The 21,174-nt window shown below is 38.9% G+C and overlaps 1 protein-coding gene across 2 annotated transcripts in view; it reads right to left on the reverse strand.

Annotated features, from left to right (window-relative positions):
- Window positions 1-19,793, reverse strand: part of csnk1g1 (casein kinase 1, gamma 1) — a 33,891-nt gene extending 14,098 nt beyond the window's left edge. For both annotated transcript variants that reach the window (XM_070839792.1, XM_070839710.1), the window contains exons 1-7: window positions 19,587-19,793; window positions 12,386-12,817; window positions 11,753-11,793; window positions 10,618-10,687; window positions 2,238-2,389; window positions 319-553; window positions 126-211 (exon numbers count right to left, since the gene is read on the reverse strand). In XM_070839792.1, coding sequence (XP_070695893.1) covers window positions 126-211; window positions 319-553; window positions 2,238-2,389; window positions 10,618-10,687; window positions 11,753-11,793; window positions 12,386-12,572 — 771 coding nt within the window. In that variant the 5' untranslated portion in view covers window positions 12,573-12,817; window positions 19,587-19,793. The remainder of the gene's footprint in view (window positions 1-125; window positions 212-318; window positions 554-2,237; window positions 2,390-10,617; window positions 10,688-11,752; window positions 11,794-12,385; window positions 12,818-19,586) is intronic.
- Between the last annotated feature and the right edge of the window lie 1,381 nt (window positions 19,794-21,174).

The following is a 21,174-nucleotide window of genomic DNA, read 5'->3' on the forward strand; positions in this document are numbered from 1 at the left end:
CAAAGCCACCAAACTCCATTGACAAAAACAGTAATTTTACCTTTGCATTCTCTCACTTGTAATAATACTGAAGTTGGATTTTAATGTAAACTGACTTTCAACATATTTTCAACACTTCCATGTACCTTTAGTCCTTGCCACGGTAGACTCCCACGAAGGAAATACATGAACATGTGGCCTAAGGCCTCCAGGTCATCTCTCCGGCTTTGCTCTACAATCAATAGATTTGATAACATTTCACTGAGAAACTTATAGAATAAAGTGGCAAACCACTTTTCATTAAACATTTCAGAACCAAAACAGAAACAACAGCTTTACCTTTGCCTAAATGCGTATTGATGGACATATATCGTGCAGTTCCAGTCAAGCTCTTATGCTCCCGGTATGGAATGTGTTTTTTGGTCTCGGGGTCGATGTACTCTTTGGCCAGGCCAAAGTCAATGATGTGGATAATGTGTTCCTTTTTATTCCCTTGCCGTCCGATGAGAAAGTTTTCAGGTTTTACATCTCTATAGATGAGGTTTTTAGAGTGCACATACTCCATTCGAGAAATCTGGAGAGAGAGAATACAGCAACGTCAGCGAAAAGAAAGAAATACAAAAAAACTGATGCAATCACAAACCAGGTCACAAAGTCAGCTAAATGGGAATCAGGATGCCAAACTTACTCAAAGCTGACATTCTGAATGAACGTGCTGAAATTTTTAAATTTTCTTTTCAAGCAAATTGTAAAACAGGGTTTCCTGAGTAATTGATTTCAGCATTATTAAAACATTAAAGGGGCACTCAAACCAATTTTACACATGGCAGACATGGGCATACATATGCAATGTCTAATGAGAGATGTAGTTGACTTTTTATTATATCTTTTACAATAGTATTCTGGGAAATGTAGTATCAAGTGTTTCGCCCACACTAGGGAATAAAAGTCAGGACATCATGATTATGGCCAATCTTGTTTTTTAGACTCCCATTCTTATGGAAGTGATATACTTTTGCCTGATAAATGATGAATAATTTATATAATAATCATCAATTAATTTAAGGTGACTGACCAATGATTAATTCAGTAGTTGTTTCAACACTATGCTGCACAGCTACCACAGTGGCCCATTACCATCACACAACTAAAGCCTCTGTTGGGGTTCAGCCAGAATTTCAAACCACGAACTGAGATGCAACACCATCCTGCTGGGACAGGCACCAGCGCTAAGGATCAGGACAACAATGTGTTTATAGATGACAAATTGTAACCAACTGTTAGAAGTGATTTGTAATTGACAAGAATTACAGCTCAAACACAAAAGGAAAATAAGTAATGGTGTGAGCAATAAAATCCTTTACATGGGTTTGATGTTGAGGGATCCCGAAACCTTGAAACTTACTGTGGGATCACAAGAGGAGGACCTACTTGATACAGAGTAGAAACTGCAGCTTTCTGTTCTGCAACACCAAGCTTACGTTGTGCTGTTTTGTTGGTTTCCTTATAAATTTGCAGAGGCATTACAAGAGCACTGCAGATTTTGTGCTGACAAAATGAAATGCTAGAAATTTTGAGATGTCAAACCACCCTCCGAGCTGCTCAAACTTAATGAGATTCAGTGATGGCTTTGCTGTTTTTGACAGCTTCCAGCCTACCCGGCTCAGGCCAAGAATATGTATATACTGACATACAGCTAATTTGCAAACGGGGTAATTGGAGACTCTGCACTGGCCTTCCAACCTACTCTATAGCCCTATAGTCTGCAGACAGGACTTCGGGTGCATTCAGCCCAACAAATTGTACATTACTTTTATAAATCAATACAAACAGCTGTATAAACAATTAATTCAATAACACTAGTTTCTGGGATTTTTGTAAAAACTACAGTAAATATTCAGTGCCTTGATTTACCTCACAGAAAGAGCGAGATAGGCATGTGTTTTTAACTACTCATTTTATATTTCATCATACTTTTGTAGCTCTCCTTTGCCGTGTTCTCTATTTATTGTCAACTGTGCAAACTCTGCTTTCATTGTGAAACATCTCAAGGACATTTCATTTACAGTAACTTCACGACAGAGAGCCCCCACAGCTATTTTAACTGACAATCACTTAAGAGTTCACAATACCCTGCTTGGTTATTTGGTCTGTTCCCCATTTTTCTCCAGACATATTTTAAATACTTGACATTTCCTAAAAATGGCAAAAACCCATTTTAAAATACCGTAATGTGTCAAATAATGCTCTGAACTCACCAGCTGAATTGCTATCATTAAGACGGTCTTCAGTGAAAAGGTCCTGTCACAAAGGTCAAAGAGGTCCTCTAGACTCGGGCCCAGCAGCTCCAGAACCATGGCGTTGTATTTCCCACAGGGCCCAAAGTAAAACACCTGGGGCACACCCTCAGCTGAAAGACAAGAAGAAAGAAATCAGACTTACAGGAGAAACACATCAGTCCAGTGGACACAGCTGTACTGTCCTCACATTGTCAAAGTAGTCTTTACTGTTGCGAATGCATCAAAGATATGCAAGATGAATGAGAAGCAAATGTGTGTGCAGTGTGTTGTGTCTGCTAGTACAAATCCTGAGAGTGAGGGTGGCAGATGTGTTTATTATTCCTGTTTCCCTTCACTAATGATAATTCTGAGTTGAGTCCAAGGTGAACCATAAGAGGCCTCAAACTGGACAGATAGGAGAGTGGGGGGGGGGGCACAAGGTTACCAAGGACAGCGAGCAGAGAAAGCTGCTTGGTAAACATTAACCCTGTGAAAGTGAAATACAACAGTGACTGCAAATAAAACTGTGTCACTCCTCTACTGCAGGCTGAAAACTAATTTTTTCACTGCCTCATATCACAACCTCCCAACTGAATCATATCCTCTCTGCTCTACTCACTCTAATTGCTCTAAACTCCCTTCCATCTGTCACCTTGGCTCTTATTTTACTTCTTGTCACAGTGCAGTTTAGTGTTGTGTGGTCAGTCTAATGCAACAGTAATAATGGCAGGGCTGTTGTTCTGACCCTTGCACTGCTTCGTATAGGTTGCTTGCAATGCTGCCGATCAGGGAATTAAAGCTTAGCGTATTATTACTTCTAGAGATGTATGTGAGCTCAATGCCTAGAATTGTCATGTAAAACTGCGGCAGAGGGTGAATGTTCCTCTATTCCAAAAGTTTTTAATGAGGGGATTTTCTAAATTTATAACAAAAGCATCACCATCCTTCACACTGTACGAAATTCAAGATTTCAAGTTTTGGATACAACTTCCACACATTTATAATCATTTGTAATTGGTGATATGTGTGCTTGTTGTCTTCCTGGCCACATTTTGAACTTTAGTTTTCAAAGAACTAGAAAATCAGGTCAAACCATTAATTGTCTTCGGGGAAGTATGATTCAAAGTTTGCCCCTGCCTACTGCTAGTCAGAGTCCTATTAAAAAAGGTCCCCTCAAGAAACTTCAAAGAAATGCTGGCGCTCCAATCATACAGAGCTTTCTTTATCAGACTGCTTAAGCTGTGCTCAGTCCTTGGAAATATTATAATTGCATTGAAGTAAAAAAAAAAAAAAAAGTAAGGCTGTCTTGATTGGTTTTCAAGTCCATGATCATAAAGTCAGTCCTTTGATACTGTGCATCTGCTGACATTACTTGGATATCATTACTGTATGTACAGTAGCTTTGTCTTATTGTATACTTGTGTGTGCATGAACATTATATTTATGTATGTATAGTTAAGTGCATACATGTATGTTGAGTTTATTCATATGGATATTTGGATATGAACATATATTTCCAGTATTCTTCACCTTTGCGTGGACTTCATTGTAAAATGCATCAATTTGGAGCTGTGCTTCACCTGGCAAATATTTGCCTCTAGCTTTGTTTTGGTCTCCACTTGCTCCTGAGGAAAATATCTGGCTCTTAACTGCTGAACGCTCCGCTAGATTTACCAGATAACTTCTGTCTGATAAATCCTCTGAAAGTGATGAGACCAAAACAGACAAGTTTCTGGCCATGAAACCAAAACAGAGAACTGAAATTAAAATGCTCCAAAGAGCTGAGGACAACTGTAGATTTCAGAGATAATATTCTGTGGGTTTGTCACCATCAACAACACTTTTCACATTCTTTTCACACATGTAGTCACTTGATCTGTTGTTAACATGGAAATATAGATTACAGCAGCTTTTTAGAGCCCTCCTTAGACTGGATCTAGTACATTTTGCTTCTGATCTTACCATAATCATTCTATTTATTTTGTGTACAAGCTTTTCCTCTGCACGCACACTGCTAGTCCAAAATATATTGGTTGTGTGCTCAGTTCATTTGTGTGTTGTGTGCCATGACAGAGACAGATCTAAGAAATTAGTTGGCACAACAAAGTTAAGTGAAGGAACCAAATTTCCATCATAAACTTATTATTCTGCTCAAGTAATTAAAGCACAGACCGATAATCAGAAAGCTAAATACTAACACTAATCCTGATGTCGTGTATTAACATATTCATTTTGAATATGTTGCCGAATTTGACTTGCCAGCTGGGTAATGGGAAATACACTGCAGCATGAAAGGTGGCGTAAATGCTGTCAGCTAGCATATGGGCATGTAGGAGTCATGCTGTGCTCCATCCTGCGTTTCTGGACACCATTATGCAGTTCTGTGGGTTGCTAATTGTACCATAGGAATGAGTGCCTTGAAACTCGGGGTGCCTGTGGGAGGCCTAAAAATGTGTCAGATTGGAGATGTGCTGTAAATAAGTGGATAAACGGTTGCTCAATTGAAAACAAGGCCGGTCAAGCTTTTTACAAGCAAATGTAAACTGGGGATCGCAGAGCCATCATTATCCACGGCAAAACAGTCTTTGTAAGAGTTGAATCTGTGTGCCCTGTACTGCAAAGTATTCTCTAATGGTACACAAAAACTCAAACTTTGATGGAAGCTACTAATCTTGGAGGTACCACTTTTGACTTCTCTCGTCCAATTTTCTTTAAAATAATGAGAGCGATGTCTGGGCGTAGTACTGACTTGGTCTTTAAAACATTTGTACAGTAGTGCAAGCGCCCGAAAGGCGTGTGGGATAGACAACCAAAGACAAGCGCTTTCAACAAGAGCATCCACACTGACAGTATACACCAATGAGTGAATGAGCAGGTTAAAAACAGGTTGAGTTGCATCTATTAGAGCAGTAATGCTAATTTTAATGGACTTAATATGCTGAGTACATAAACTATACAGATGTATTATATTGTATTAGAAGTACATAGGATATATCTTGATCCAATATTTGTATTTTTCTACATAATACTATTATTACTCAGAGAAGCAGGTCTGTGATAAGAAAACAAATAACATCAGTAAAGAAATCATAAGGTGTTATGCAGACTTTCCCAAATGTCTCAGTTCCATGAGCCCCTGAATAAAACAGCCCGTCCTGCGGAGTAGGATGAAAGAATAAATTTTACTATGCATAACTGTGATCTACTTAGAGGTGCTGGCTGCAGTCCTTTACAACAAAAGGGGAACAGTATGAATGCAATGAATGAATATGACTGGTTCTGAAAGGCACTCGCCCAAATCTCCCAGTGCACGACTTTCTGTGAGTGCAATTTCTCAACGTGCTGCCAAAGACCTGATCTTTCTCTGGACTCCGTGATACGAGTTTGGATGTTTTATTTTGACCATCTGGTAGTTTTTGTGTTATTAATAATTTATCCATTACTGTGGCAAAGAGGGTTGTAGAAATTCTATTTTTTCCTGTCACATTTGATTTCTTTTGTACCAGTACTTTAGACTTATCATTTGCTGTAATAATCGCATATAACAACATATTTAACGTCAGAGCAACATTGTGCCACCTCACAAGAGTATGTTCAACAATTACAGATGTATGTTAATATTACAGATTAAAAATATAAATGTCATCGTGCATTGAGAAGGTTTTTAAATAATGAAGGACAAACATTGTCACAGAATTAATTACGTTGACATTACTGTGTGGTGCCTCTCTGTGTGTAGTTTGCATGATCCCCTCGTGCCTGTGTGGGTTTCCTCCTACAGCCCAAAGAAATGCAGGTTAGGCGAATTCGTGACTCTAAACTGACTATAGTGGGCGTGAATGTGATTTTCTTACTATATATGTGTGTGCCAGCCCTGTGATAGACCGTCCACGGTGTACTCTACTGTACCGTATTGTACATTTTTGACGTGTGTTTGACTGCAAAGACGGTGGGCTGGAAGTGGACATGCAGAATAAGTAGAGACAGGCTACTCGCGTTGGTTCTGCAGTGGCTCTACAGAATATTTAATGCCTCTAGTGGAATACAGCCAGCTCCTGCCTCACATCAACGTTTGCACACTGTGCTGATCTACTTATGATTGCGCGCTGCCTGCATGATTACTCCAGTCTGTGATTGGCTGCTCAAATTAAATTTCTGACAGACGTATTTGCTCACTTGCTTTAGTTCAGTGACTGTTATCCCTGAACCTGCGCTCTTGTTTGTGAATCTGCACATTTGTAGGGTAATTCATTTGTCTACTCTTCCATTTTGTTACATTCTTTTACATTCTATCAGTAACAAAACCTGCAATTTGTTGTTGTTTCAAAATTAATTTTATAATAATTAACAGGAAACTCCGAACCAACAACCATATGACTGATGAAGTTAATCACTGAAAAACTGTCCGCAAGTAGCTCTAAGTGTTGCTCCACTTGAAAACAACAGTGAAAAGAAATCATTTTTAATCATTTTAAATTATTATTAAATTATATTATTTATTATTATTAGTTATTGATTCTTTGGGCATCTTCAGTAGGATTTTTGAATATTAAAGATTTACAGAATAAATGAATGTTTTCAGCGCTGAGGAAACACTGCATGTTTATTTGGATTATTACATTCCGAAGCAAAGGTGGATGCTTCACAGTTCAATCAGTTAACAGCATGACGATGTAGTCCATAAACACAAGCTTCACTTGTATGACTGTAATAACTGATCATGTTTGACAAGGAAATGTACATGACAGACTGTTTAGTCATGATGATATAATTACAGCAAAAATGACAGAGGATGATGTGAGCACCTGAAATACTGCTGCCAATTCTGTTCTACGTGTCTAGCTTCTTAAATGTGAATATTTTCTGGTTTCTTTACTCCTCTATGACAGTAAACTGAATATCTTTGGATTGTGGACACAACTATGCATTTAAGGATGTCATCTTGGACTAGTCAACATTTTTCTCCCTTTTGTGACATTTTATAGACCAAACAACTGAACGTGTTACCGCCCTCGTTCACAGTACATGGACAGAAAGAAGTAACATGCCAGTACTTTTTCAATTTCCAGCTTCATTTCTGTTGATGCAATTGTTCATTCTTAAAAAAAAAAAAAAAAACACTCTGTAGTTTCTCATCATGCCTCATTTTTTCACTCTAAGCAAAACCGTAGATATCAATGATAAGACCTCTGGCCTTTACTCTACATGTAAAATCTAGCAAGCTGTGTCACTATAGATAATGTTTACTCCCTGGGACTTCAATGGTCACAGAGCTGGTGTAGTGTTTCATGACGAAATCTGGCTACAGATACCTTTAACGGCTCAATAGTGTCCACCCACCCTTGAACAAACCCATTTGATCTTCAAAACTGTCTTGTCCTCAGCACAACAATCCCTCACAGTCTGCTGTCTTGTAAAACCCGAAGCAGCAACAAAACTGTTGTTGACTGCACTGACAAACATCCTGGCATAATATGTGGAAGGAGATGCATAAGTCCTAATTGAATCATCCTCATTAATATCCAGTGACAGTTGGTTATGCACCAGATACGACACCTGATTGAGCATCTGAGTCAAACCGCATTAATTCATAAAGACCCTGTCGCACAGACACTGTGACAACCACATTGGCTGAGAGGTATGTGGCACAGCACAGAGCCAAGAAGAAATGAGGTCACGTTATCCCATCTGGAGGAGAGGACAGAGGCAGGTTAGTACTAAGAGAGGCAGACCCACTCTCTAAATATTTAATGAGTTTCCGCACAGTTGGCCTTTTCCAGACCTTGCCTTTGCAAAACAATAGCCATTATATCCCCGGTCTGGTTATCATATGTGCATGTCGAGCTGCAAAAAGCACATCAAGGACCATATATTACAAAAACGTGGCTTTTATTATCCATGCCAAACTGTGATTACTGCCACCCCGAAACTATAACACTGTGACTCAACTGGGCTGTAAGGAAAACCTCAAATAAAAGCAGCAAGCTTACAAGCAGAACGATTAATTTTATCTCTTATCAGAAACTTATCAGCTCAGGTTCAGGTCAAGTTTGCACTCATGTGACTACAAGCACAATATACACAGCATTATTTTAACCATTTTAACAGAAGAGAAACGAACAACTATTAAAAAAGATTTTTCAATTGTTCCATTGTCTCTGGTGTTCCCACCCATTTCCTCTACTACCAAGACTAAAAAAGTTTGCCCTTAATTTATTTCTCTATTGTAGCTATTTGATACTCACAAGATTGTTGTCAGTGGTTGCTGTAACAGGGATGCGTCAGCAGACCTTGACTAATCTTTTATGACAAACTGAGAAATTCCCATGGGAGCAGAGTTAAGGGAGGAAAAGTTGAAAAGCAGGTATCATTGCTATTACTGTCTTTCACTCTGAACGCAGAATAATGTCAGTGTCAAGGGCATTGTTCTAGAAAGAGATACGAGTATCTGGAAAAAGAGAATTACTGTTATTTCAGTGTTTGTACCATTAGCATTGACATCACTATTAAACACCATGAACCAGACAGTGTAATGGGGGAAAACTGTGACTACTGCACATTATGTGTGAAGAAATAAAAATTAGGACAATGAGAAAAATACCCATTTAATGGATTGCAGGATATATTGTCACAGGCCAGGTATCAGGTAAAACTACATTTCTGACATTTGGGTTGAAGTCATTTAGGCATGACTGATTGCAGACATGAAACTAATAAAAGTAGCACTACATAAACCATTATTGCTCTAAAAAGATCATCAGTGATGCTGGCAGAAATGACCCTGAAGTTAATGGTTATCTGATATCTGGAAAATCCTATTGCGTCCAAACTAAATAAATAAAATAATTAAAGCCCATCTGCTGACTTGGTGGATTAGAGCTAACCTTTGACCATATGATCTAGCCTCATGCAGTGAACATAACTTTGATCCAGCATTCCCAGATGTTTTACCAAGACAACAGAAAGCTAATCAAATAAGTGAATTTCTCTGCTACACGCGGCACAAAGACAATGTATAAGCCTGCTTCATACTGGCGATGGATAGTGAAAATACATTTTGTCAGTCAGATAAACCTGCACACAGAGGCCAAACCTCATTTCCTAAATGCGACTATAATCAATATTTTCACCATAAGATGGGTCAAATGACGTGTAATGTAAACTGGGTTGCTCCTAGTGATGACCCTACAGAGAATCATCACCCAGCTTTATTGTTTTTGTTCACTCTCTTTGCCCTCATCAGCATCGTTTCTGCCACAGTAGGCAGCTGTTTTCAATTCAAAAAAAAAAAAAAAAGCACTCAAAACCCATTATGCGCTACCTGCCGAGCACTAAGCTGCACGTGGAGAAAACGCAAACAGGAATGCACACTAGAGACTTTTAGGTCTTAGCTTACACCCTGAGATGAATTCATCTGGCTCCATAGTTCTTTGTAACTTTTTGGGTTGAAAAAAAGCTTTAAGTTAACCACTAGCTGGTGAGCAGTGGAGCATTTAGTGCCAGATAAATCCCTCAGGAGTTGGTGGAGACCACAAAATGGAACTAAAAGGAGAGTGAATATAGGATGCAGATTCACCAGGTGTCCAGAAATACGACTCCAAATCAACAATTATGTTGCTGGACGTGTAAATAAGCAACTCTTTGCTGAGTTTTCCATTTCAAGTCAATAAGGTGATACTGTAATATGTCCGTGTGGTATTCACAGCTTCTTTCCACTGCCAAATGTGTCCCAAAAAATATTGCAGAAATGAATGCTTATATTTGAAAAGCTACTTTGTTATGAACTATGTACAAAGAAACATGTTCCAAAACATCCAGACTAGAGCCACGCAGACCCACACTGCATAATAAGGATGTTAAGGTTATTATTAGCTCAATCAGAATTGGACATTGGACACGTGTGTTCTGTCACCACTGACACTGGAGACATGCAGCACTAAACACAAGTCACATCCTCAACAAAGCCTGCAACACCTCCTGCATATTCTGTCTAGATAACAACAAGAAGCCTTTTCAGTGGATCAGAAAAAAAGATCAGCTGCTTCATCTGTTCTGTGGGTGTATAAGAAGCTTTATGTCAACACATTTCATATTGAATTGCACCCCTGGTAAGTCAACTGTCAAGCAAGGTCACTTGTTCCCTACGTATGTAGCCATTCATGCACTCGTGTACACAAAAGCCCTGCAGATTAAAATAAGTTGCTGACCCAGCTTAATATCAATACGTAACCTGAGTGGAGTAATCATTTGTTGTGGAAATGATGCAATCTCCTGGACTGATCTTCCAAAACAGCCAAATCATTGTCATGCAGTCGCATAAAAACACCACGAGGGCTGACAAACAGATCTGTGACCTTACCTGTAGTTCCCAGTGTTTTGTAGAACCGGTACTCTAAATGCAACTGTGGCGCCCTCGACTTCACTGGTTCCTGCACAGTGGACACATCCAGACCAGTACAGTTAATGCTCACAAACAGCTCACAAACTGGAAAAAACGGTGGACTGAAAGAGGACCCGAAAAAGATTTTTACTTTTACGTTAAATCTGTACAGGAAAACAACGATTGGATTTTCTTCAAGACATGAAACATCAATTCTGTGCCAACAATTTATTGATGACTCATCTTGTATGTACAAACATGCCATCCGATGACACAAGATTACAGAATTTGGGATCAAGCAAGGAAAACCTCCCATGATGTAACAGTGGCAGGTCTACCAAACAAACAGGGACTATGTGTATTTGGGTGTCGGTTTCCAGCATCTCTTTCGCCTACCATAGCTAAAGCATATATACGATGTCCCGGCATTAAAAACATGTCCCTCATCTCTGTCCTCCTCCTAAAACTCTGTTGGAGGGGACGGAGGACTCCTCCATTAACTGAGTCATCCTAAAAAGCTACCATCAGTCTCCATTTTGTAGGTTTTGTTCTGTCCCAGTTACTTCTGAACTCAAAATAAAGTCTTTCTTGGAAGTTATACTTCACAAAAACATCCCATTTAGTGTGGGAAAAATGTCAAATCCTGTAAAACATAGTTTGATAATGATTTTGTTAAAAGGAACGATCTATGGTCATCTGGGAAATCATTTCTGATAGGACGTTTGGGAAGCTGACCTGGGAAAAGACCTGAAACTCCTTTCTCGATTGTATAAAAGCACTACATCAATGTCATTAAAAAATGGTACGCTTAAATTTTATCTAATTGCCAGACTTCCAGCAACCAACTTCCCTGTCTGCACACAGCCCTGACTTTAGATCACTTTAAATGCATCTCTAAAGTCAAGTTTTGATTTCTCATCATTACTACTTTAACCAAACAACCAACCATATATAGTGACGTTGTTTATGAAGCTCCAAAGCCGTTTCAGTGATCCTGATTTTAAAATGACTGCTCGACTTCATGCATTGGACTAATTACAGCCATGATTTCACAAAAGATTCTTATATCTGCAGAGGTGAGGAATCAAGCACAGAAAGAAAAGTGTGCACTTACCAGTTTAATAGCTACATACTCGTTGGTGTAAAGATTTTTACCTGAAATAAGACAGGAAAGATGAAGCTTACGTTAGACCGTTTTGAACCCTTCAAGGATTAAGAAAAGGTTAATATATAGAGAATACGTAAAACAGTAAGAGATGTCAACTTTACATAAATTTCCTCTTCTTTGAATATACACTGAATTCCTGGTACAACTAAACCAAAAATATTGCAGTGTAAGAAAACGGCCTTCAAAAAAAATATACCTTTAAGAAAAGTATAAAGTCATAATTTATGGTCATTTTGGAGGCTGTAATTTATAGTTTGGTTAACTTGTATTGCATTATAGTGAGACACAATGTTTCCAATATTTTGTCTTCATCAGCTACCTCTATAATGTAATTCCACACTACCACAAACAGTAGCTTTCACAATAACCTCAAAATTGAAGCAACGCCTCTCTAGAACAGTTCTAATTAATACAATTGATTGCATGGTTGTCTTAGCCTGTATTAGTTTCGGTCAGGTGTATCTAATAAACTAGCAACTACATGTAGTTGGACACAGACCCATTAAAAACTGCTGCTATGAAAATGTACAAATTCAACTGGTCTTGGTTCATTTGACACAAGAGTTAGACTCAACTTACCAAGCTTCAGTTCACCAAAGTTTCCACAGCCAATTTTCTTTCCCACACGAAAATTTGGCCCCACCATGAGAACCCCAGAGGAGCTGGAGGAGCCAGATGGTCGGGACGAGTGTCCACTGCGGCTTCCCTGGGAGACTTTTGTGCTCCTGGCGGGCCGCTCGCCATATTTATCTCTTTGTTGATCCATGGTGTGGAGCAGCACAGGTCAGCGGGAGCCTGGAGTGATGTACGAAAAGGCCTCCTGGGCCGGGCCCACCACAGCCACAGCCCTGGTCACTGGCAGTGCCTGTATGGCACAGTCACTCTCATGAGACAAATCCTGGTACAGCTAACCGACACTCCTCCCTGTCCTCGCCCTGTCACCTCTAACAGTTGTTTAACAGGATGATCTCTGGCCTCAACATTTGTCCCAGGAAGGAGAAGGTGGAAGACCTGAAACACACACAATAGATAAGATAAAATACATTAACTTTCCACTGAGAGCAGCACATGGAACATGAAATCATGGAATCTGATAAAATCCTGTCAAAAAAAACTACAATATGTAGGCTGATCTTTTTCAGTGAGCTGCTTCTTCAACAAAAAGCTGTGTACAGATATCTTATTATTATCTAAAAAAACATTTAAAGAACAATTCAGTTTGAAAATATCTGATATTACCGTCATCATGTTGACAATTAAAACATTATAAAGCATATCCAACTGTATTTTTAAACCTGGACCCTATTTCTCCATATTTTGGGTTTGAAAAGTCTGGTAAATACACAAACTTATGGAACTAGACCAGCAACTCACTTCTTCAGCAGTGCAGAATTACTGTTTTTGTCAATAGAGTCTGGTGGTTTGAAAGAGAGGGACATAAAGGATGTTTCTAGTTAAACAAAAACGATCTTGCAGGTCTATCTCTGAAGGGATCATTTCCATAATGTTTGCGGACACTGTCAATAACAATCTGAGCCTATTAGAGACCAAACAAGCAATTTTAGTGGACGTGATTTGACGGACAAGGTTGCCCCAAAAGGATCACATTATAGCCAATGTAGCCCATTCACAGCTGCAGGCTGAAAGTGCGTTGGTTGAGGGTAACGGCACAATCAGGACCACATATCCAGTCACCAGTAAACACTGTAGTTTTTCCTTTTTGAAGGACACCGGTCATGTAAACACTTCAAAAAGATGACCATTTACAAGCAGATGATGCTAAATGAGGACAGGACCGGCTTACAGTAACAGCGCTGCCGGGCTAAAGAGATAGTCATCAAGCCACAGTGGTCACAGAACACACAGCAGCCAGTCTGACCGTCAACACAACTCTTAAGTCATAGTTTGTGATCATGAAGGCATCTAAGACTCTCCACCACCCACAGCTATAGCCTGGCAGACAATGTCAGCTGGGAATATTATGTAAACAATTATATAAAGCTTTGTCTGTTCCCAAGGACAGCATAGCTTAACGAGATGGACACCGGTCTGATTTTGTCGAGTGCTCAGCAAAATAATTTGTGGCTCAACTTACCCCCCTCTACCACGGACAAGAATTATGTAAATAATAAATTAAATGACTCTAAAACATAAAGACAGTTGAGAGTATAACTCAGCAATCACTACAAAAGAAAGCATATGAAGTTTATCAAATGAAGGCCTCTTTGGGTGACTTCCTATTCTGCTACTTATCTTCAGCACGTTACTGAAACAAGCTGCAAAAAAAATGTTGACCATAAATTGAAACTGATTACTGGTTCGACTGATTATCCACCCAAATTAATACTTTGTATAGAATATAGTTTTTCCTTAAAAAAAAAACAAACAAACAACTTTTTATATCTTCAATGAAAAAACAACAGCTACTAATATTTTAATGACAATGCTGTAATTCCTGAGCATAGAATGGCTGCTGCTGAAAAGTATTTGTGTGTGGGCTTCCGGATGACTCATGCTCAGTATTGCCTGCACAGATCTCAGCATCAAAGACAGCTAGTTTGCTCTCAAGGGCAACCGTGCACTGTGGCTATTACATAAAACCAGGACCAGAACAACACGGCTATAAAACAGGTTTGCAGCAAAGACCAAAGGCGTGCTGTCACAGTTTCCATTGTGCAAATAATCATTTGTGGGCCACTCTGATCCAGTGCGCCAGTGTTTAGATTAGCCCAGCTAGGCGTTTCTCCTGACTGAAGTAATGGGTTATCATCTCCACACACAAACTCCTGCGGTGGACGCAAAACTATGAACACGCATTCAACCAATGTTCAGCCCATTCACACCACACTACTATTACTGATTATTACACGGCTTTGTTGAAAACTCCATTCTGATTGGTTCAGACCATTGCTATGGGCACAGTGCTGATGGCGGAAGCAATACAATAATTTTTAAATTAATGAAAGATTTTTTTTAATCAATATTTTTGTGACAAGTTACTGATTTCTTCAGGAAGTAGCCATGTTAATAAGCGGGACGATGCAGAGCGAGCCGAACATTATTGCAAAATGAACTCTGACAGGGTGGTGTGGGAGTCCTACATCTGGAGAACAGACTACAGCTGCAGGTGTATACGTATCACTGCTAGCCCACAGACTTATACCTGACCTCGTAAAACGGAGTAGTCCAAGTTGTTACCCCAATAATTAAGGTTGCAATGAAGATTCAAAAAGGCTGTAATGTGTACGTATATTTGAGTCAGGGTCATTTGTTCAGGGAGGAGAGGCATGGCTGATTCTAACCGGTCAGCAGACACTGGCTCGTCACATTGTTGGTCATTTCTCTCCGCTCACGTGCTTTTTCACTGTAACTGCACATTTGTATGGGTGTAAATGAAAGCTGGTCAAATGTTTAAAAAACGTGCAGAAACACAATAGTAATACTAAAATCTACTGTATATTAAAATCATCTTTTTGTTTGAGACACTGAGTGTATTGTTAAAGATGACAACACACACAATGCGGGCACCACGCCAGTTCTAGTTTGTTTGCAAGATTCACTTTAAAAGGATTCTTCACATTAAACTCTAGAGAGCCATTTACTGATGTTGAATTGCACAATAACACTTCCTGCCTTGTATGAGGGTGAATGTTAACTGTCTTTGAGCAGAGTATAAACTGTAAGGTAAACATGTTTTTTTTATTTAGAGACAAAACTGAATGTATTGTTTTCTTGTGCCTGTTTTATGCATCTGTTTCACCAATAAGAGAACATCAGCACAGCCACATTGTACTTTAAACATGTTCAGACATGTCTGACCTGAGGAAAGGATGGAGGAGGGACAAAAACTTAATTCTTACTATATAAGGCAACAAAACTACACATAATGAAGGGTTGCAAATCACTTGCATCCCTTAATTACAAAGGCGTATCACATTATATGCTGTAATGAGCCAAAGGGCATTATTGTCTACTTGTGTTTTATTTCCTCCAGTTATTGATACATAAATTGTACATGTTCACCTATTGAGAGGAGCTTACCTAAACCAAGTCATAAAGAAGTCACCCCATTTCCATCTAGCATTTTAGAAAAGGAAACAAAATCTTGTTTCTTTTAGCTGACTGGGGATCGATAAAGTACTATGTACAGTAGCAAAATGTGAAGCAATTCAATAGAATACCCCCTAAATAACTTCTGCCTTCATACATGTTTTATTTCAGCATAAACTATGTAAAAGTGCTGATCTTACTCCACAGTATTTTAGGGAAGGCGGTGTTGTGGTGGACTGCATTACTTTGGAAGGTGTCCCTGTAGTTTTATTCATATATAAAAGGATTTACAAAACACATTTCAGGTAGCGGTTGCATTAAAAATCACAATTTATCAAATTCATGAAGTGAAAAATAAATGTAAGCGATCCACTGGACTGTTTGAAAGTGGGGAATCCCTGGCCTTTATCGCTGTGGAGGTGGCGTGTCTCCTGATACAGGAGTTTGAGGATACAACCCCTTTGGGACCCAAGAACGAAACTTTGCTTCTCGGAGGGAGAAGACTTGAAAGGATTTTATGAATTCAAATCCCATTATAGATTTAGCTTATTGATGCCTTTTTTTTAAAGATCTGCCTAACAATTCACATGTTATGTACTGTAAGAATGTGCATTTGCCAAAATTTGTAAAGTTGTAAAATTTAACACCTTTCTTTTCTAACTATGGTTACAATCTCACTTTAAAACACACACAGAAACAGTAAATGAGAACTGATTCTGGATTCCCAGCCCTGCTTCCCTCCAAGTTGTTACTGCCCATACTTTGTATTTTGCCATGGTAGAATTTCAAGAGTGGATTCTTGAGTTGGTTTTGTGCTAAACTAGAGAACAGAAGCAGTACATGTGGCTTCCTGTTTGATGATGGTATAGATTTGCAGTGGCACAGCCTCATGTTTGATGTAGTGCTCATTTGCATAATGGCATTTAATTTGACTCCAGCTTGGCCTGTATGAGCGCTCAAGGAATATTAACAACATTACAGCCTTTGATTAATTGACCTATTTAACATTAAATGCAAGAAATACATAAAATATTTTACATTCTTACACTTTAGGTCTTTACTTAAGATTCACACACATTTTCCTTCCTAAAAAACTGTGGTCATAACTGAATTGATGAGCTAACCTCACTGGGTACAAGTGAGCATAAATAAAAACTAAAATTTTGAACAATTGCACATATTTTGTTCAAGTAAAACTGTCTCTCTACATGAGGATATCCCACGGCTTCACACTTTTGAATGAAGCTCGTTCTGCATGAATAAGAAATGTGTCATATTACTGAAGATGATCTCAAAATTGAGTTGTTGTGTCTACAGACAGTAAGTTCTGCTGATCTCACATCTGTGTCACATCACCAATATCCCTTCAGCTGAAACTACGCATCAGGCTGTTTTATTTTATGCATCTACTCTGACTGGAGATGATGAAGCAGGAATGCGGTGTATATATAAATATATTTACAATGTATTGTGGCAGTATTATTTTCACAATGCAGTTATAATATCCTGGTAGAAATCCTAGGAGAAAGTATCAAAGCATACACACAAATGTGTACTGTCTAATCACAGGCACAAAACCATAGCAGCAAAACTGACATAGAGTGGCAGTTTGATGATGCTGGCAATCAAAAACTTAACATTTCAGGAGTTCAGGAAAGGTGACATAATTGGTTAATAGCTAGTTTTAAAACCCAGCACCATTCACTGGTATATTTCATTCAGTCACACATTAAGGCTGCATTGAAAATGTATTTAAAACTGAAGAAAAACCTCAATTACGGTCCATGAATTTGCCTGTCAAAATATCTTTTGACAGATATTTTAAAACTGAGATGCTTCTGATTAGCGTCTATTAAAAACGACTAATCTGTTGACATCTTTTCATTTTTACAGAAACAAAAAGGCTCTGAGTGGAGTGATTAACCTTCAGTGGAAAGATCAGCCTGAGAGGGGGGCCTGCCAATAGTGCAGACTCCTACTGTGGCAGTGCCAGCTAACAGCTGCCTCTCTCCTTAAAGCCAGCTCTTATAAACTATAACTGTGGGGATTTAAGTTATACATAGTTTTTCTTCTTTACATTGAACATCATAAGAGATAAAAGAGGCTATATCTATCCCGCAGCGGGGAAATTCACTTGTTACAGCAACAGAAGAGACAGGAAAGGTGCAGAAACAAAGTGTCAGTAACAGAAGTAGAGCAAGGGAAATAACAAATGTGAAAATGTGAGAATGTGTGTATTGCACAGGGCAGACACACAGAACATATGTTTATCTGGCTGTTGTACGCGCCCACATCCATGACAATGATCTAATTTTTCCACCTGAGAGTTTGATTGGAAAATCCAACAATATCTTCCTTTTGCTAAACACAAATAATAGCTTACTTGAACTTTTCTGGGGTAATTTGTTATGTATTCATTAACTGCACATTTGGGGAGGGAAAAGCCTCGGACTGCAGCTTTGTCATTACCTGTAAAATCTGCAAAGATTAAAAAATGTTCTAAGCATACAAATGTATTTACACAGCGTTTCTACTTTAAGTGTGACTTTTCCTAAATTAATACCTTGTAAGAGTTTGTTCAGTCTACCATGATATGTTCTCCATCACCATGACCTTTTAAATAAATACAACACAGAAACTACTTTATATCAGCCTCTCTTTCAGTAGGACTCTTTTAAAGGATGCCAACAATACTCTACCATGGATCCACACAGCTCTTGTCGGGGGAAATGTCCAGCTAGTAACATATAGTTCAATAAAATGTCAGCTTCAGCACTGGTTTGCACGGCTCTCTCAGAGCATGCTGCTGTGTTATTTAGTAGAAAATAGGGTAATCAATTATTTTACTTGATGGAGGGTAAATGAACACGAGCCATAGATTACATCTATTGATTCAGCTATAAGCCATCTATGCAGTTGAGCGAGGAAAATGTACAATGAGGCGTTCTGTATCTATGCATGTTTGACCAGGGGCATGGGACATTTGCATTGCAGCTACATTTGGAGGTAAATTTTAACTTGACATTAACTCCTAACATCTGCACTTTGCACAATCAAACAGGCAACAGTTAGCTAAATGCCTGAATAAAACTCTGCCCACAGTGACCAAGCTGAGGAGGCGCCTTGGTTGAATTCCCAGATTTTGTCTGATCTGTCTTTGCATCCCTTGTGTTGCACTGAGGGGCAGGGGTAGTACTTCATGTGTGAGGAAGTGTTGGGTCGAGGCTGCTGAGGCTAATATAAAGATGATCGATCCTTTGAAAGCAGGCCTCCGGCTGAATCACAACAAGGAAGCGAGCTGGCAGCCGTACGCCACCGTTTCATAGACAAAGCCTGCCTTGGCCGTCTAACATTAGTGATGGTCACATCGATTAGTACGCGATCTCACCGTTAGCCAAATTAGCTTCCCAGCCTGCCTACATACAACCTGACTAACCAACCGCAAAGCTAACGTTAGCCAAACATTATTTAGCAACGGTGGCTTAAAAAAACATTCTGTTTTCGATACACACATTTCCTTGTTATTCCTAAATGTGGGTTAGTTAATGGACAGCAAATAGAGCAAATCAGACTCCTAACGCCGTAGCTAACACCTACTGATGGCTAGGTGACAGCTGGACCGAGCGCAACAAGGAAATTAGCTCCGTTAGCAACGAAAATATTAGCTAACAACCTTCTTCTATCAAATGCTGGTCTGCTAGCTCGTCGCACACAAACACAACAGGCTCACCTTCGCAGTGGTGAATCCAGACGAGCAGGACGTGGGTTGTGTGTTTGTCAGGCCAAATGTTGACGAATGCCCGGAGCTTGGTGTGGGGGTTTTCGGTGGTGTTGTTGCTGCTGTTGCTGCTGCTGCTGCTGCTGATGTTTCACGCTAACAGCGGAGCCTCGTTAGCATCTCTCTCTCCATTCTTCGCTGTTCGTCTGTCTTCGCTGGTCGTGAAAGGTTCGGACACACCGGATGTAGAAACACGGCACCGCCCGCTTCTCAGCGCACACTTCCAGGTCAGACCCAAACAGGCTAATTAACTCTTAGACATAATAATATGTATGAATATTCAAAATACACCAGACAACATCTGGATGGCTGTCTGCTTATGAAAAACCTGATTTAATGTGAGTCAGCCCTTTAACCTCAATGTTATGTTTGTGGTCCCCTTTAACTTTCATTTTATAAATATTGCCACAAAACTTTGCTTCTCAAAGGGAGAAGACAGATTTAGCTTATGGATCCTTTTTCTTAAAGATGTGTAAAGTCTGCAAGGATCAAAAACTGTTCTAAATATACAAAAATGAATACAAATGTATTTACACAGCCTTTTTACTTAAATGTGGATTTTCCTAAATTAATACCTTGAAAGAGTTTGTTCAGTCTACCATGATGTGTTCTCCATCACCATGACCTTTTAAATAAATACAACACAGAAACAACCTTTTTACTTAAATGTGGATTTTCCTAAAGTTTTTTCCTAAAGTTGAGCCCAAATCTAATCAACATCATAATGTAGGAGAACATCCTGTATTGTGTGAGAGTGGCTTTTTGGCAAACAAAAGGAACATATATTTGCTCGTGCCTAGTCCTATGATATATAAAACCTAATATACTTTTTTGTTTAGAGTAACAATAATATGTCATTATATTTATACATATAATTTCTGACTTTTGTCACCATCATATAATACGCAGCCCAGTAATGGGTCATAATGAGGTTAAAAGTAGGATTTTTTTCATCAATTAAAACACATATAAACCCCGAAATAAGGAAGTTACACCAGTGAACACAAAACAGAAGGGTTAACTAAAGATAAGAAAGAGTTATAGTCTGTTGAGTTACTCCAAATAAACTGTAGATAAGGCCAGATAGTAAATGTAGTAGTCAAAACAATAAGCCAGCCTGTAGTTCCAGTACTGAAGCATTACTGGAGGCCTGACAGCAGAACCTGTTTGCTGAAACAATTAGTCTGTTGACCGATTAATCGTTTGCCATAAGATATTATGGCAAACAGCTATTTTGATAGTTGATTAATAGTATTTTATCATATAAATACTTTTTGAGTAAATAAATGATTTTTTGATTGATTGAAACTATTGTCAGATAAATTGCTAGTGAAAATAACCATTAGCTGCAGCTTATGACGCTATTTACACTTTTGTTGGAAAGACAGAGTGCTCACTCCAAAGACACAATGCCCTGATCACATTGTATTTTGCTCCTCATCCCTTTAGTCCTTTAATATTCTGCCAACACTTAAGCTTCAGTGAGCCTACATCAGAATAAATACAGCAAATTAAATATTGAGCTTCAAAGTTAATTCTT

The sequence above is a fragment of the Pempheris klunzingeri genome, chromosome 1 (assembly GCF_042242105.1).
Source record: "Pempheris klunzingeri isolate RE-2024b chromosome 1, fPemKlu1.hap1, whole genome shotgun sequence".
NCBI classification, from domain to species: domain Eukaryota; kingdom Metazoa; phylum Chordata; class Actinopteri; order Acropomatiformes; family Pempheridae; genus Pempheris; species Pempheris klunzingeri.